The sequence below is a fragment of the Aquila chrysaetos genome, chromosome Z, assembly GCF_900496995.4.
Source record: "Aquila chrysaetos chrysaetos chromosome Z, bAquChr1.4, whole genome shotgun sequence".
Classification (NCBI taxonomy): Eukaryota; Metazoa; Chordata; class Aves; order Accipitriformes; family Accipitridae; genus Aquila; species Aquila chrysaetos.
In genome coordinates, this window is record NC_044030.1 from 50,971,904 (window position 1) to 50,988,910 (window position 17,007).

The 17,007-nt window shown below is 34.6% G+C and overlaps 1 protein-coding gene across 9 annotated transcripts in view; it reads right to left on the reverse strand.

The window, feature by feature from the left end:
* The window catches only part of CNTLN (centlein), a 198,954-nt gene that overhangs the window by 20,184 nt on the left and 161,763 nt on the right, over positions 1 to 17,007 (reverse strand). For all 9 annotated transcript variants that reach the window (XM_030004482.2, XM_030004483.1, XM_030004480.1 and 6 more), the window contains 5 exons: positions 15,009 to 15,173; positions 11,809 to 11,906; positions 9,964 to 10,090; positions 8,205 to 8,342; positions 7,658 to 7,843 (listed from right to left, as the gene is read on the reverse strand). In XM_030004482.2, coding sequence (XP_029860342.1) covers positions 7,658 to 7,843; positions 8,205 to 8,342; positions 9,964 to 10,090; positions 11,809 to 11,906; positions 15,009 to 15,173 — 714 coding nt within the window. The remainder of the gene's footprint in view (positions 1 to 7,657; positions 7,844 to 8,204; positions 8,343 to 9,963; positions 10,091 to 11,808; positions 11,907 to 15,008; positions 15,174 to 17,007) is intronic.

A 17,007-nucleotide genomic window follows, 5' to 3' on the forward strand; every position in this document is an offset into this window, starting at 1 on the left:
TTGGTTACATAGGTTGAATCTTTTAAATCAATTCCTATAAACTCTTAATACAGAAGGGGATTTAAAAAAAAACAACTTATTTTAAGCTACATCTGTTATCATCTTTACCTATGATAGTCAAAAACCAAAGTGAAGTGCTATCCTTCTAAGCCTAAAAAGCAAAGAAAAAGAAGAGTAAGGAAAGGCTTTTCAAAGTCTTTCTATTCATTCTTTATTTTTAGTAATCAAGATTTTATCCATTAAGACATCTACATTATATGCTGTTCCTGGCACACTGTATGCATCACTAACCGTATGCCTTCTGTAAACTGTAAGACTTCAGCCATTCACTTCATTCATTAAAATTCACAGGGCCTATTATTCTGTTTACAGTCTAATAGATATTCACTGTCACTATTCAGGCCTCTGATTCAATTTGCCTAAATCCCAGATGCAGTGTAATCCTGAAGGAGATTAGCTTAATTTATCACCAATTTCTCCTCAGAACCAAGAAAGATTGGTATTTCATAATAAAAGCTGTGTTTCTCCTTTTTTCCTGAAGCAGCACACACAGTTAAAAAGAAGTAATAAATGCCTGATTTTTTTTAATGGTAAGATTTTTTTCAGTTACACAAATTTTGCTTTGTGTATAGGACACCTTCTCTTAAAGGTGTGTATTCTGCAGATAAGAATACTGATCCTCATCAGACTGCAACACATCCCTGTAACCAAATATTATGCTGATTCTGACTGAACACAGATTGGCAGACTCATCATCTACTCCATACAATACAAAATAATCACTCTGGGTATACTTTTCTAGGTAAAGTGTTGACAGTTTGGAGTGTAATAAATGAAATATACTTATTTTTTGGCTTTTAAGTGTTCCCAGTGGGGAATATTTTCTAGCAACTTGAAGTCATATTAAAGGTGCCCACTTTTAAATAAAAACTGTCAGTGCTGATTTACCTAAGTGATACTATCTGCTGTCATTTGCAGAATGACCTAGTGACCTGCTGAAGAAACCTTTGTTTGGTCAAACAACACTTCCAAATTGGAATGGTTCATATAAAATTGTGTAACTTTACAAAATAAATCTATTTTCATCTGCACAGCAAACTTTAGTTCTATTTCAATAAAAAGTTAGTCCATTTTTGCCGATTATAAAATGTTACAATCACCTATTATGCTGAGCATTTTTAGATGAAGAAATATATGATCATTCAAACGGCATCCTGCATCTGATCTGGGTACCCATATAAAAAGCATGTTCTGCATACCCTGGGCCTGGAAGAAGTTGGAGCAGTACTACTGCCAAAAAACCTAAATCCACAGGGTTTAAGAATACATTCACCAATGACAACATCCTATGAAGTATATTTCTTACTGTCTCACCATAACTGGAGAATTCTGAGAGTCCCCTGCAAGGATTTACTTCTATCCAAAGAACTGACTTTGTAGCTAGAGGTACAGGCAGTAGCAGTGTACTTGTGTTGCTCTCGTGTTGGAAAGGAGCTGATAAAAAACAACAGAATATTTCCCAAATATTTGAGCCTCCCAACCCAACTACTAATTTTCGCCAATTCTTTTTTTTTTTTTTATTTTGAGATAAAGAGCAAATAGGATGTCATCTCCATATTGCCATTCTGAGAAGAACATGTTTCCTGGCAATGCTCTATCTTCCCCAACACAGAACAGTTCAAGACAAAAAGAAAACAATGGTAAATAACAGGAATTTGCCAAATGACAGGAATTTTTAACATGAAAGTGGTGAGTCATTAATTAAGACTTATTCTTTGTAACAGGAGGAAGTTTCATGTGACATTTGCAACTAATACTGCCACTAAAGGGCAGTCCCAGCATCTCTGGGCTGCAACCGTGTAAACCTGTCCCTGCTGTGACCCTCTGTGGTACACAAAAGCTGGTGCTCTGGGTTTTCAAAAGGTTAACTGCATTTTCATGAGCTAGCTCACAATTGACCCATATAGTGTTTATGATGATGTTTCATAAATGAAGGAGGGAGGAAGTTTCATAGGGGCAGAAATGAGCAGTGAGGGTCACTCAGAGGTGGAACTTTTTAAGAAGCATTAACTTACCTTAACCTGCATATTAAACTACAGCCCAAGATAGCAGTGAGAACATATGCCATGGCAAAATTGATGCCAGGATTCAAGGTAAACTGCAGAAAGGTAAGACAGGCTCACATATATTGGGATATAAGGTAGGCTAACTGAATGGCAAATAGCTGACAGAACATTACTTGGACAAGCAGAGGTGGAATAAGTCCTCTGACGTGTAGCTGTATGTCAAACAACAGACCAAGGAGGAAATGCACCTAGCTTAAGCCCTTCTCTGAGTAGCAGAAATGAGGGCAGATACCTTAAGGGAGTGTTAGATCCCCGGGTAGATCCACTAAGCTTGCCAACTAAACTGCCATGGGTCTTGATTTTGGCAGTCAATTCTATCAGATGGTTATACTGGAGACATATCAAGAACAATGCCAGAACAGACCAGATGTGAACTGTGCTTGGGTGGGTATCCTCTGTGCAGGGCACACAAGGCCCAAATCACAGAGGCATTATGGAAGTGAGAAATGCACTCAGATGACTTTGAAGCATTCAGCCGCTGCCACCACCTATTTATTACAGCCACAGCTGAATATAGGTACCTTATCAAAACTTCAAAACATCTTCCTCAAAGTCAGAAAAGTTCTCATATTTTCATGCTCAGGCAGATATCATCACTGCAGATTAATTTCTAAAAATGAGTTTTGCTGATGTACAAGTTGAATGAGACAGACAACACTACTGAGTCTGGAGCTTACAAGGGTCCATAACAGCAATATACGGTCAAAGTCTAGGAGAGCTAACAAAAGAAAGAAGTATAGTAATGCAGGAAAACAGAATTCCTGCAGGATTTTGGACAGCTTCATAGTAAACTAGTATGCTGTACCCTATGTTTGGTAGACATCCAGTCAAGTAGTCTAATGGCAGTTTTTTAACTTTATCCAATGGCCATTTTCTGCATGTGTTGTCACAGGTACTACAAACACAACAAAGAACATTTTGCTCTGGTTGCTGTGCTGCACATAACTGGCAAGCTCCACCTCACGAAGCAATAGTGCAATACATGTTACAGAAAATACTGAACAATGGTACACTATAGAAATTGAATGCGTGGTTCAAAGAGAATTTATGGTGCTGATGGAAGCTGGATGGGATGAAAACATGTAGCTTTATAAAAGGCATCTAAAATACTCTCACAGCCACCTGGTCCCTCTTAAAAGTAGTTTGTATTCTTCTATAATAAAAATGTTTTATTGGGCCTAGCTTACATTATAGTTACAGACTTACTTTCATTATTATTTATCAGTCTTCATAAACGCCATTGAAAAATTTTATCAGGATTTGATATCTAATTCTGTGAAAATGTTTAATAATCAAGTTTAGCTCTGATCTTTACAGAACTCTAGAAACACCTAAATTTCATGAATTACTTTTCAGATCAACGGCACAGGCCATTTTTAATCCATTTAACATATTATTGATATTGCATTGCCTACATTTTTTTATCTGAACGTCTCAGTGATAGATTAGACATCCTAAAAACAGTTTATTAAAATGAATAGTACACTTTATCAACTGACTTGAACTGCCTTGCAGAAATCAGATTTATTCAATACAACTTACTTTCCATAAAGCCATTCTAAGTATAACTATACTCTGATGCTTTAATACTTTAATAATTGAATTTCATATCAGATTTTCATTATTTTAGCCAGAAATGAGGTCAGACTAACTGACCTAAAATACCTATCCTGACTGCCCTTTCTGAATATTGACTCAACATTACGATTCTTTTAGGCTCATGGCAGTGTTACAGTATATATACACTTACTTTGAACACTTATTGAAAATGAGGATCATCGAGAGAAAAATTCCCTAACCAGTCCTATAAAGTTGTAAGTTCTCCATTTAAAAATACTACTTCTTTCTAGAAATTGTTTAAAATCCTCCACTGGCTACTAATAGACTGGGAATGTTTCATCATCTTCATATAACATCAGCCTACCTCCTTCCAGATACAAAACAGAAATATTCATACAAGACTTCTAACTTTACACAGTTACAGAGTTGTTTTCTCTAATAATGGGTCGTATCCACCCTGTAATATCTATCTTATTAGTAGTACATTTTTAAATCCTGCCTGTTTACTATTGTTCTTGGCCTTGCTATGCACAGATTTTCTCTTGATTTCTTCAGCCTCTATACTCTACTGCTGCTGATATTTTCAGGTTATTATCTATAATCCATTTTCCACTTCCTTTATATTGCCTTTTTATTTCTAAATATTGTGTTATCTTTCCTATCAAACTGAAAAAGATATTTATACGGAACTACCCTCTAATTATGGAACTGTGGTTTTTTGTTACTTAATAAACTGTTACAGTGCACAATTTCTATTCATGTTTTCTACCAGCCTCTGTCTGTCAGTCACAACAGCTCTGGAGAAATGAGCTGCTCCCAGTCAAACTGTTTTAGATGACCTGTTTGTTGCCACTGAATGTGGTTTAGGACATCACACCTGATGCCTATACCACACTCCAACAAAAATAAGTCCAGTGATGACTTACAACATATTGAATACAGCAACTTTTGTTTATAATTATTTCTTCCACCGTTTTTAGAAACTATTACTAGATTTTACCATCTAGCAATTTTAGTTGCATAAGTGTCCCAAACTGGGCTCCCCATAGCAATGCAATGCTTTATTGTACATTACAAACATGCGCTTAACCAGTAACTCATCATATCATCTAATTTGATCCAGTGGTATATACCAGACTTCTACCAGAAACCTGTCCGCCATGTTTTGTGACATGGTATATTGATCCAAATGAATTCAAGATCCATTTGATTCTGTGGTTCTGAGTTATTAATAACTCTAAAGGCAAGTAAAAGTGTCTACTATAAACAGAAAGAGACACACTCTTTTCTCTGAAGTTCCTCTGTTGTCTTATTATTAGCTGTAACTATTAATTAGCAACACTGAAATTATTTAATTGTTGTATATTAAAAGAAGAACTATATAATGTCATGAGAGACATGGAAAGGCCAGAAAAAGTAACATTCCATTGATTCATGAGATTACACTTGCACTCAGAAAAACAAGTGAGGCTTGTGAAGCGATCAGAATAGCAGTCAAAGATAAGAGGGTCATACAAATATGTAAAACAGGTTAAGCAAGAGACAGTTTAAACTTGATCTGTATACAGAAAAACTTATTTGAGTTACTGAAACTTGAGTAAGAACCAAGGTCAGGGGAAAATTGACAGCTACCTGGAAGGAGAGAGCAGAAATGAGACAGACCAGGCTTCAAAGGAAGAGCTGGTACAGGAAAAGAGTGCTGCTACCTATTGTGCCACCTCAATCTTCCTATTCAGGTTATAGCATCAGATATGTAAGAGGTATTTTAACAGGATTTACTTGATATACTACAAAATTCCACTGAAAAGTCAAGGATTTTCAACTGTATTCTTTACAGCAGTATACTGTGAATAAAATCAGATTTCAGAGAACTTTTTTTTCCATAAATATTTAGTACCTAGCTAAACAAAGCAGTCTACTGAGGAACTCCCTGTTCATCAATATTTGACTTAGAGACAGCACCTTTATTTTAAAAAAAATCTTTCTGCAGAGGAATGGTAGTCAGCAAAAACACTACTTGAAATATGCATGCATATTGTTTTATGCAGGGGAGAAACGACATATTTAGCTTTATTAGCTAAATATTATTTTCTTTTATAGAGAAACTACATATTAACATTCTTTTCACATACAGTATGACCATGTAAATGCTAATGAATATTCATGGTAACTAACAGAGAAGCAGTCATCTTATTCAACAATGAATGAAGTATCATAATGGTTGCTAATAGGTGATTTTCCTCATTACAGCTACTTTTGAGAACAGATCTTTTACTTTCTCATTATCTAATTTTTGACAGACTTTTCATTATGGAGGTATGTAAAGTATTGATAGTAGGAACACTTGTTTGTCTCCTTTGTCTATAATTTCTACTGCAGTTTATTCAATGAAGTAATTCCAAAATTCATAGCAGCCTGAATGGAGACTGAATTTCATCTCTCTGTCATCAATGACATAGGAGTATTTAATTTCAAAAAATAGATAATACATTAGATTAATTCAGACTTTCCCTTACTTATACAAAAATAAGCATGCAGCTGTGGAAAGAACACTTATTTCTTCCTCTCAGAGGAAGCATTCTGTATTAGAAGAAAGCACATTTCCCCCATGAAAAAGAACAGTTTGTTCAAGAACAGGCAAGATGTTTCTGAAACACGAGGCACAGTGATCAGATTTATACCACTTTCCCAAGGGTTACAAAACAAGGCAAACAGAAGATAGCTATTTTAATCACAAACTTAAAAAATAAAGTAACCCTTCTTTTTAACTAACAGGCACATTTTTTTTCATGAAAGTCAATCATCATTTTCACTTTAGATATTTTAGCTTATAAATTCTTTGAATTTAGGATTTTAAAGTGCATTCAACATTGTTCAGTCTTTTTTCATAATGAAGTTGATGTGAATTTTACAACTGAACCGAACATGGGATGGTTCCAGGCCAATACCAGAGATCTGAAAACCATCATATATTGACTTGTTAATCTGATGATGACAGAAAGAAGGTAAAATGCACAAGTAATTAAGTTACTAAATTTCAATCCACAGTGGAAAGTTATTCATGAAAGATAACTATATATGCCTTATTTTTACAGTGCATCAAAATACCGCTGCTCTTTACCTCGCATGCTATCAGACTTGCTCAAACATATCTGAAAGCAGCTCATCTCTACAGAAACACAAGAACAGTAGAGAAGTGGATCTGTTTCATGGGTTAGTAAGATATGACCTTGTCTGAAAGTAGGTATATAGTATATATGCTAAATTCAAGCTAGATATATACTGATTAGGCATTATAATTCTTAGTTACATAGTGGATATTTCAGAAAAATAAATAATATTTATATTTCAAATACTAAGTTACAAAACACAAATTAGTCCGCTCTGTAGAAGTTCACACTGAAGTAGTATGATAAAGCGATCTGTATAACACTACAGACACAGTATTATTGCGTGATGCACTGCAGCAGATTGTTAAGTATTTAACCAAAATAAGAAAATAATATTCTACATACTGCTTTTAAAACTGCTTTCAATTTTGCAATATAGAGGCTTCCTTATTTAATATTTCTGCCATAAAAAGCACATGCATGTAGAAAATCAGATAATTCGCACTAATCAACAGATACAAATTATTTTCTTAAATGGGTTGGGAAATTTTCTTCTGGAGAGTAATTTGCTATACAACTAAGCACTTTTTCTTGGGAAGAAGTACATGGCAGCCATATACAAAAAGGTGACCAATAAAAATTATAGAAGTCTTCAGAAGTCTAGGACAGACACCTAGAAAGAGACTCTTTCTCCCTGTTTAGCCCAGTTCAGAGCTGACACCAGGCCAGTGCAGGAACTTCAAAGATTGTTCCAGAACAGGGAATGCACAAAGATTAGCCTCATTTAATCTGTTACATTTTGCTTTCACTCAAGAATACCTTTATTTAGGTGAACACTCAAAAGGGAATCAAAACACAAACCTTCACAAATGTCATGAACTCTTCTATTTTGTCATTGGTGAGCAGCAGCTTCTTCTGTAGGGTTTCCAAAGCGTGTCCGCTCTGTTTAGCCAAGCCATGTAGTTGTTGAGATGCAGTAGTCTCAAGTTCAGTCATGGCACATTCAGTCTCAATCATTTTGCTCTCTAGGTTGGTAAGCTTGAGCTCCTGAAATACATCCGCAGAGAAACAGCAGTGATATGACAAAAGTTGATAGGCAGGTACGGTAGACCACAAACGAATGAACAAACCAACCTCGCACGCAATGGTTAACATCACAGAACATTCTACTTGCAACAAATAAAATGTAATTTCATGGGAAAAAGTAATTTCATTTTCAGTCATTACAGATGTTTTGGCATCTAAATTTCAGTGACGTGACTAAATTAAATCAGAGAAACGCATTACTATTATTCTGCTCTTTTTTCCCTTTCTGTATTTAAAAAGTCTAAGCTGATGACCTTGCAACTTTTCATTTGAAAGTGAGATATGAAAGTTCCACAGTGGAGCCGTCACAACTCTAACATACCTTTTTCTCCAAATCATCTTTAGCCTTGTGATACATCTGCTCATACTGAGACTTCTCTTTTGTAGCTACATTAAGTCTTTGTTTCAGTGAGTCAATGGAAGTTTTTTTGTTCGAACAGTCTTCAGCCAGTGCCTTTACCTGAAATAATGAAAGGCCAAGAGCAATTGACTATTAAGATATAAAACTTAAAAATTAAAATCAAAACTAAGCTTACCTATATGGCATAAACATACCTGTACTGTGTAAATAATTTGATTAAAGTACCTTCTTCTGAAATTACAGTCTTTAATAAATCTCTCCTGCTTACCCACTAGAGATCAGTTTGCACACAATCTTGTTACATAAAGTTTTGACCTGTATTAAGTGTAAAGAAAAGCTCTTCATTTGCAGAGCCATTTGTTTATATATATTTTACTGTTACGGTGCATGTAAAAGGGAGCAAACCACAACTTCCACTCATTTCTGCTATCAGAGGTAAAAACATTAATTAAAACTCAGCTGAGAAAATGGTGTGTACAAGTTAATAGCCTGTAAAGCCTCTTAGATAATTATTATCATTTTGCCATACAATGCAAACACTGATTTGGGGTAAAATGAAATAGACCAATGCTCCTAGAAAATCATTCAGCTCTCCTGACATTATTAATCACAAAGTTTTCCTGACAATATCAAGTAACAGGGAATTTCTTTGATCTTCTGCTGAAGATAATGTAGCATTTTTCACGTTGATTTTCCACATGGAATAATCAAATTAATGTATGGAACTTGATTCTCTAGAATCTGAGAAATGCAGTGCTTAAAATACCCAAAGAACACCAGTAAAGTACATCATTCCAGTCTAAATCTTTCACCTAAAACCAAAACGAGGTATTTTTCTCGTTTCATACTTTAGCTCCCTTGCTTACTTATGCTCCCACTCTCTGGCTGTGGATTTCTTAATAACACCTTATCTTTGGCATGGAGGGGGTAAGACAGTAGCTCTCCCTAGAGCTGAAAGTGCTATATGACTGCAAGCAGAGATAGTGCTTTTGATACTCAGCAAGTACCCACATTCTAGGAAAACAGAAGCAAATTGGTAAATTGTTAATTTCAGGGTCAGATGCTGCATAACCTCACAGACAGCAAAATGTCATAATCTTTTTCTGGTATTAAAGGCCAAAGTGCAATACATTGCTTGGATAATATAGGAAGATGCCAAAACATATACAAGTTCTCCTAGCTTCAGTGAAATCATCCTAGAATTTTGCAGGAGAAAATAATTTGCTATAGAAATTAAGCTCTATCTACACAGACAGAATTACATTAAGCTAAGAACTGTGAATCATTCATAACATTGCAGTAGAAAACAGATTAACATATTAGAGCATTTAACTACGATAGCCAGGAGAGGTGCATGGACTTCATTAGCATGTCATGTAAAATAACCCTAGTTTCAGGTCTACTGTATTTTATGAACTTACAGTGAATAAAACTAAATCTCACTACTTACAGCATATCCTTGCAATTCAGTGTTCTGAATACTTTAATATTTAATTATACCTCTTACAAACATCCATTAAATTATGCTGAATCCATCCAAGCTATCACCATATACTGATTTCATACAAATCACAGTGTAGGGAATTACACCCTTAAATTAACTGTATGTTGTTTGCTTAAAGCAATATATTGATTTAGTATGTACAGCGTGTTGAAATAACTTCTGTAAATCCACCAGCTTTTGCTTCTCCTAAAACTATCAATAGCAAGAAAGAAGTACCTTTCTCTCAAGACTTTCTAATGTTTCATTAGAGGTTTTCTCATTTTCTTGATTTGCTTTTAGACGAGACTTTAAGTCTTCTACCAAATGTCTTTTCATATTAAGGTCCCTCTCCAATCGAGAAATCCTAGAAGGGAAGAAGTCACACTGCATGTCACTGTTAGAAAATATTGTTAATATGCAACTATTTTAAACAACGAAAAAGTATAAATGCAGTAGACAAACTATCACTCCTGTAGTTTTAGAATATTTTTTTAAATAAAAACTGATGCGATTCGTGCAATTTACCCTATTCTCAACCATTAAAACCAGTTTCAAGTCTCTTATTAAACAGACCTATTTCTAAATATGCAATTTATTTGTGATCTGCTTTTTGCTGTGGTTTATGCTCTAACTTGCCTGGTCTGAAATCATAGTAATTCTTCTTAAGCTATTATCAGAAAAAGGCAAAAAAACCTGTTGAACACACAAAATTTAATTACTTAAATTTCTTTGATGTCTCAAGCAGGTATCAGTCAAACACTATTTTGTACAAAATTATTTTCAAAAGAAAGTGGAAGGGGGAAGTCTCCTTTCAACCAAATAATACACTGAAATACATGAAAAAATCTCTAGCCTATAATAAGTCAGATAGGATAATAATACTTAAAAACTGCAAAACCTAGAAATAACATCAGCATTTTTCAGAAACTTCTCACAAAAAGAAACTCTCCTGTACTACAATGTAATCTCTGTTCAGAGAGAAAATTATGCCTTATACAATGCCTCCACCATTATGATACAAATTAATATTTTAAATATTAAGCAGCACCTGAAATGTTCAGACTTCTGGATTTTTATTTTTTTTTTTTTTAGTGAAAGCAAAATGAATGATGATAATATGTTCAGGAATACAACATTGTTGATACCATGTCAAAAAAAAACCAGGAAAACAGTGCATCTTAAAATTTCTTCCATCTATTTCACATATATACTATTAATGTTATTTTGGTGATTATATCTTACAGTTTGTGAAAAAACAGTATCTATTTTATGAAGGAAGCATGATAACCAGTAACTATTTTAAAATTTATGGTGGAAAAAATCGGTTTCACTTTGAAACAGAAAATACACAATGTACACAATTTAACAATTTTAAGAGTTCTCCATTTTTGAAATGAACTGATTTCAGATAAGTAAACTGCATTCTTTCTACAAATAAAAAAATTAGAATGGTTAGAGGAGTGAAACTCCAGGACAGGCAAGCAATTCACAGAATACACTAATAGCTTATGTTTATATAGTAATGTAATGGAAGAACAGTATTATATGAGTTCAAGAAGGTAGAATAAAAATCTCAGTTGCATACTTCACAACCATACATGTGAATTTCAAAATGAGTAGAAAACCTTAATCAATTCAAATAAAAACAAATACAACTGTCCTTTTGAACTTTTTATGAATGTAAGACTGGATATTTAATCTTGTTTGAGCATCTGAACCTTGACATGTCTCTTAGCCCCTAGGCAAAGAATTACTGTATTTGAAAGACTGTGTTTAACAGTGCTGAGGAATTCATTTAGGCTTACATCAAGGATAAAATATTCTACTCTAGAGTCTGAGTTTTGATTTAAGGTATTCTTATTGCAATACAGATACTGTAGCTAGCTAATCACTCATCAGTTTAAACAAAATGCAATTTTAGCATGTACTGCTCCAGTTTAAAAAAAAAACCCCTGTAACAGTCTGCAAGACTGCAATAAAAAGAAGAATAAAACATTCTCTTACAAAATCCATTTAAGAATGGTTAATTATACAGCTGCCACTGGGTGGCACCAAACACAATGGATAGAAGAGTGAACATACTTTGCGTGTAGTGCCCGAATCCGTTCTTCTTTTTCCTGGACTTCTTTTTTTAGTGACTTAATGGTGGCCGATTGCTTAGTGATTTCATTATTTGAACTCTATATTGAAAAAATATTAAAACATAAATAAAGCAGACTGAATATTACTGCAGTCGACAGTGAATTTGTTTGAAATAATTAGCTGTGTAAACTTCCATGTGTTTTATGAATATTCTTAGAAATTGGCACAAAAGGAGCATTCTTACTTTCTAGCAACACTTAAGCAGAAGTACATTCCTTGGAAAATATGACCAAAATCAGTACTTTTCCATTGCTCTAAGAATGTATGATTAACAGATGTTCCCCGATATACCTGCGAGCCCAGTGCACCTATCAGGACCATACTTTCTCTTGCATAGCATGGTCAGTTGAAAAGGGAACAGAACAGAAACAAAATTGGATCTTCATCTGAACTACATCCTTGAATGGTATACTTCTACTTCTATCATCCTAACTTTCAGGCATGTGTAATTCCAGTGAAGGAGAATTACACAGTTGTTGGCCTTTCCTCATTGTATATAGTAGGAAGTAAAAAAAAACTTCAATTCCTCCATGCAAACACACAGATTATCTACCCAACATGTAAATACGGAACTGAATCACTCTACAGAAATAAAAATACAAAATTTAACTAAGTAGCCATTTTACCTATCTGAGCATATGCATTGAATGCCATTGCTGAAAATGGCAGCTCAAACATACCACATATAAAGATTTCAGACCTCCAAAAGGTGTTGCCAAAAGATACATACGTGTTAAGTGTAAGCACAACATATATGTGTGCATATATGCATGCAGGTTCAACCTCTGTACTAAAGCTTTTTACTCATTAGGTATAAACAATAAGCGAACAGATCAGACACGCTGTAAACAAGGGTACTTCAGGAGAATTTCTCTGCTCAGTGCAGACTTGTAACACCTATTAACATTAATGGGAGTATTGTACATAACTCTGTGCACCTCAAGGGGAGTATATATTCTTGTGTGCATAGTTAGATGTAAAATATTGTTCTTAATAACTTGTCTAGTCTATTTACTATTATTATAATGTGAGGTATAACCAGAAAATTGTTAAAATGATGTATGGTAGCAGAATATTCCTGAGACCTGTTTGCTGAGCTTGAGCTTCATTACCGTGAAGCGCAGCACCCAGTTACATGGTGTACACACCAGATACAAACTTGAATACTTAGATGGGCCTCTGCTCGTGCTCAGAGGCAATGACATATGCTTATGGTATTTTGCTTCCAAACTCACCACCCACACTTAACACAGTTCTTCCTATTGGCAAAGATAAAAGGAATCTTTATATACAACATAAACAAACACTGCAAAGATAGCTCTGAGAAAAAAAATTAACTAACAAACCCAGGTATTTTGAGATTTTGAGCTATAAAGCTTTTGCTGCTTTCACATTCAGACATTTAGGGGAATAACTTTGTATCTCCTTTTTAAGTATGCTAGATAGCCTGGAGGAATAGTTGACAACTATTGCCAATTTCTTCTGCTAAAAATGACTTGCAGGCCTTAAATTTTTGAAAAATTATTAGGTCAAAATAAGGCTAAGAATTTCAGTAACTTGATTTAAGTTGCTTTTGAGGCACTTATAGTCAAAACTCTCACCCAATTCAGCAACTAGTGAATTTACTAATCTGGATTTGGGGTCACAGACTATGTTTACTCTAAAACGTAGTTTTGCATACATAGCTTATTTTTTACATTAAAAATGTAGTATATCTTTAAGAAGGAATTAAAAGTCATGTTAGTATTTTTGACATCAGATTTATATATGCTTGCTATATGTTTCCTCTGCTGCAGAAACAAAAAAAAATTTGATTTTTCAGCAATATAAATTGCAATTCACATGCAAAGTAGGCTTCTAGCATGAGTGTTACTCAGAGTATTTAAAAAGAAAATCCTCATTTTTTATTTTTCTTACTTTCGTAGAGAAATTGACTACTAGGTTTCTGGGTAATGAGGACACAGATCTAAAAGGAACAACCCTAATTAACAGAAATTACCACTCACCAGCAACAGAAGCAGATTAGTCAAACCCAAATCTGAAATCACCACTCAAGAAGTCAGCACGTATGGTTTCAAGATCTCTTTCTCAAAATTAAAGTAGATCAAATTATCACCTTTTCAGGGCTACTCCCTGCTGCCCTCATCTCTTTATTAATGTGACCTACCTTTAGTAATCCCTGAATTTAGATGTTACACGTTCAGCGTGGTATAGCCAAGATCTGTAATACCATGATTACCATCAATAGCTAAGAGGTCTGAGCACTACCCGCATCTCGTGCACTAGCACAGCTAATCTAGGACTCAGAGCCAGAGCCAGCTATATCGCTCATATATGGCCTTTTCTTGTAGTTGAGCCTTTGGCAGCCAGCTTGCTAGTCTGCCATTTCTTCTAGCAGCAAGAAGCTATACCATTTTGACCTTTTCTTTTTCCTCAAATATTAAACAAAAATGATGGAAAAAAACAACTTTAAGACATTCTGTTGCACATATATTTCCGCCAGTGAGAAGAGAGGAAGAATTATTATGTTCAAGTCAGGCCACCTGCTGAGAAAGCTCTCAGATAAATACAATCCAGCACCTACATCATCCACATCTAACAGAATCACTGGAGAATGAAAAATGAAATCAACAAGTTAGTATTCTTCTACCAGCTAATCTACAAAAATACAACTACAAAAAGAATGACGTCTCTTTGAAGACGAGAATAGTAGTGACATATAGGTAACATAACTCTGTTACATTACCTGAGCTGCCCCATCAGATCAAATTCTTTGCTCCCCTTTTACAGGCAGCTATTGCTTACCTCCTTCTTAAAGGAAGCCAGGAATCAACACAATTCTCATTGCAGTAATTCCACAGCACTTTCCAACAAGATGCATTTAATCATTGTGTGAAACCCAGAAAGCCTCCCTGTCTGGCCTATTTGATCTGCAAGAATTGTTTCAATTGTAACTTTTAATTCTCCTGCTTATGACTACATATCTACTTAACACCAAAGGTTATCTAACGCCCAAGTTGCTAATCATTGGCTAAGATACATAAATTATATGCATGTGAGTATACATATATCTGCTTGACCCAGTTATGAAATACTGTTCATACGAATTATCCTCAGCACTAGATAATCTGTTCTGTCACCTTTAGTTTGCACTGCAGCTGTTTCATCTCTAAATCAGTGTTCTTTGAAGGAGATGGTATGGCATCACTCTTGCCAGCAGTTTGAGACAGATGTTCTCTCAACTTCAATTTTCCTTGTAAATCTTCTTTCTCCTGTTGCCACTTGGCCAGGTTGGAGGTCAACACCTGTTTTACAAATAGAAGAAACAATTACAATTGCATCCTAAAAATATTTCTCCTTGATCATATGATGCGTCTCTGGTTCAGATTTCAAGAGAAATGAAAGAGTATATATTATCTGTAATTATATTGCATAGCTGTTTGGTTGAATTCTTTAGTCCACGCGAAGATCAAACCCAGCAGGAAAGAGAAATCAACTAACATTAAAAACAAGCAATTCTTTTAAAAGGCAAGCTAATTCAATTTTGACTGTACACATTTCTATTTTTACCATGACAGGCAAAAATTATCATACAAAACTGTAACAGTAGTTACTGTTGAAACCTGTTTACCTAGAGCCTCTCTGGGATTCAGCAATTATTTCTACACAGAGCATGAAGAAATACCAAGGTGTCTCAGACACCAATGCGTATTAAAGGTGGTTAAATGTCAAATTTGTTTTAATGGTGACCACTGTAAGCTCACTTGAATTGCTGTGTTGACAACTGCTATAAAACATACACCCTTCTCTTGGCTTTTGTTTTGATATTTGTAGGGCTTGTAGAGGTTAAAGCAAAGTGGACCAGCTGCACTAAATATCTTCTGGTTGGCTGGTCTTTACTCATGTTGTGTTATTTCTTCCCTTTCACATATATGCACCATAGCCAGAGAACCACATATTCCATAACCTTGATTCTAAGGCTGAGGTACTTAAGTGGTAAAAGCCAAGCTGGAGCAGGACAGGATAACAGATGTTAGTTGTTTATTCCACTGGGTAGGTCTTACCACCCTACGCTGCAGCCAAAACGCTTCTCATTTAGCAACATAAATGCTAAGTCCAATTAGCAGACGAAGCTTGTTAGGGATTTAGTTCAAATAAATAACATGCAAACAAACTCTCAGTCTTGTTGCACTTGATTGACAACTGACAAGACTTACTCAATCTTTGTAACAATATATTTCACAGTACTCGTTATAGAGCTAATCTTTTAAATAAAATATTTGTTTTAATTTAAATAATATTGAACGTTGTTCTGCGAAAAGGGGAACTGAAATAATCTTCATGCTAGTGGTTAACTTTCACAAATCTGTAGTCAGTTGAAAGCCACCAATGGCATAACAACTCTCTGCTTCTTAAGAGGGTAACTACATTACTATCTTGTTTTTCCAAAGAAGATTGTAATACAGTACTTTACATAAGGAACAATTATACAAAATGGTATTGAAATCTCTCAAAAGGCAAAAAAACCTTTCTTTGTAAAGAAGCTTTATAAGAAGCTGGAGAAGAGACTACAGCTTGAAATGAATAAATCTGTGCCTGATTATATGCTGGTACACAAAAAAACAGAGGTGAGAGAAAGTTAAAGATAGTGTTCTATTTCCAAGCATTTTTTTATTTAACTCAAAAATAGATTTTATACTGTTTGATGTTATTAGAAAAACTTTTTATATACATGTGTTTATTCTATACACATACACTTCCATACTGATCATCTGAAGACTACATATATACCCAAATAAAAGAAAAACTACTTAAGGTCATGTTTATTCCCATTATGAATGACATGAGAATGCTTGTAGATTTTGCATTAGCTTAAAAAAATATCATGGATATGAGATAAAGCATCCTGTATTTAAAGTCAAAACTCTAACAGTATTTCAAACTTAAGTGCATTTATTAAAGCCAATGGGCAGTTTATATATGTATCTGAGGTAAGTACTGTTCTTAGTATAGGGGTTAATCCTTCCATTCTCTTCTGCATCTGCTGTCATTATTGAACACAAGATAAATAGTGTTAATGTATTTTCTAATTGGCTATTCCTTAATTTAATATATTATTCTCACAATTAATAGTCTGAG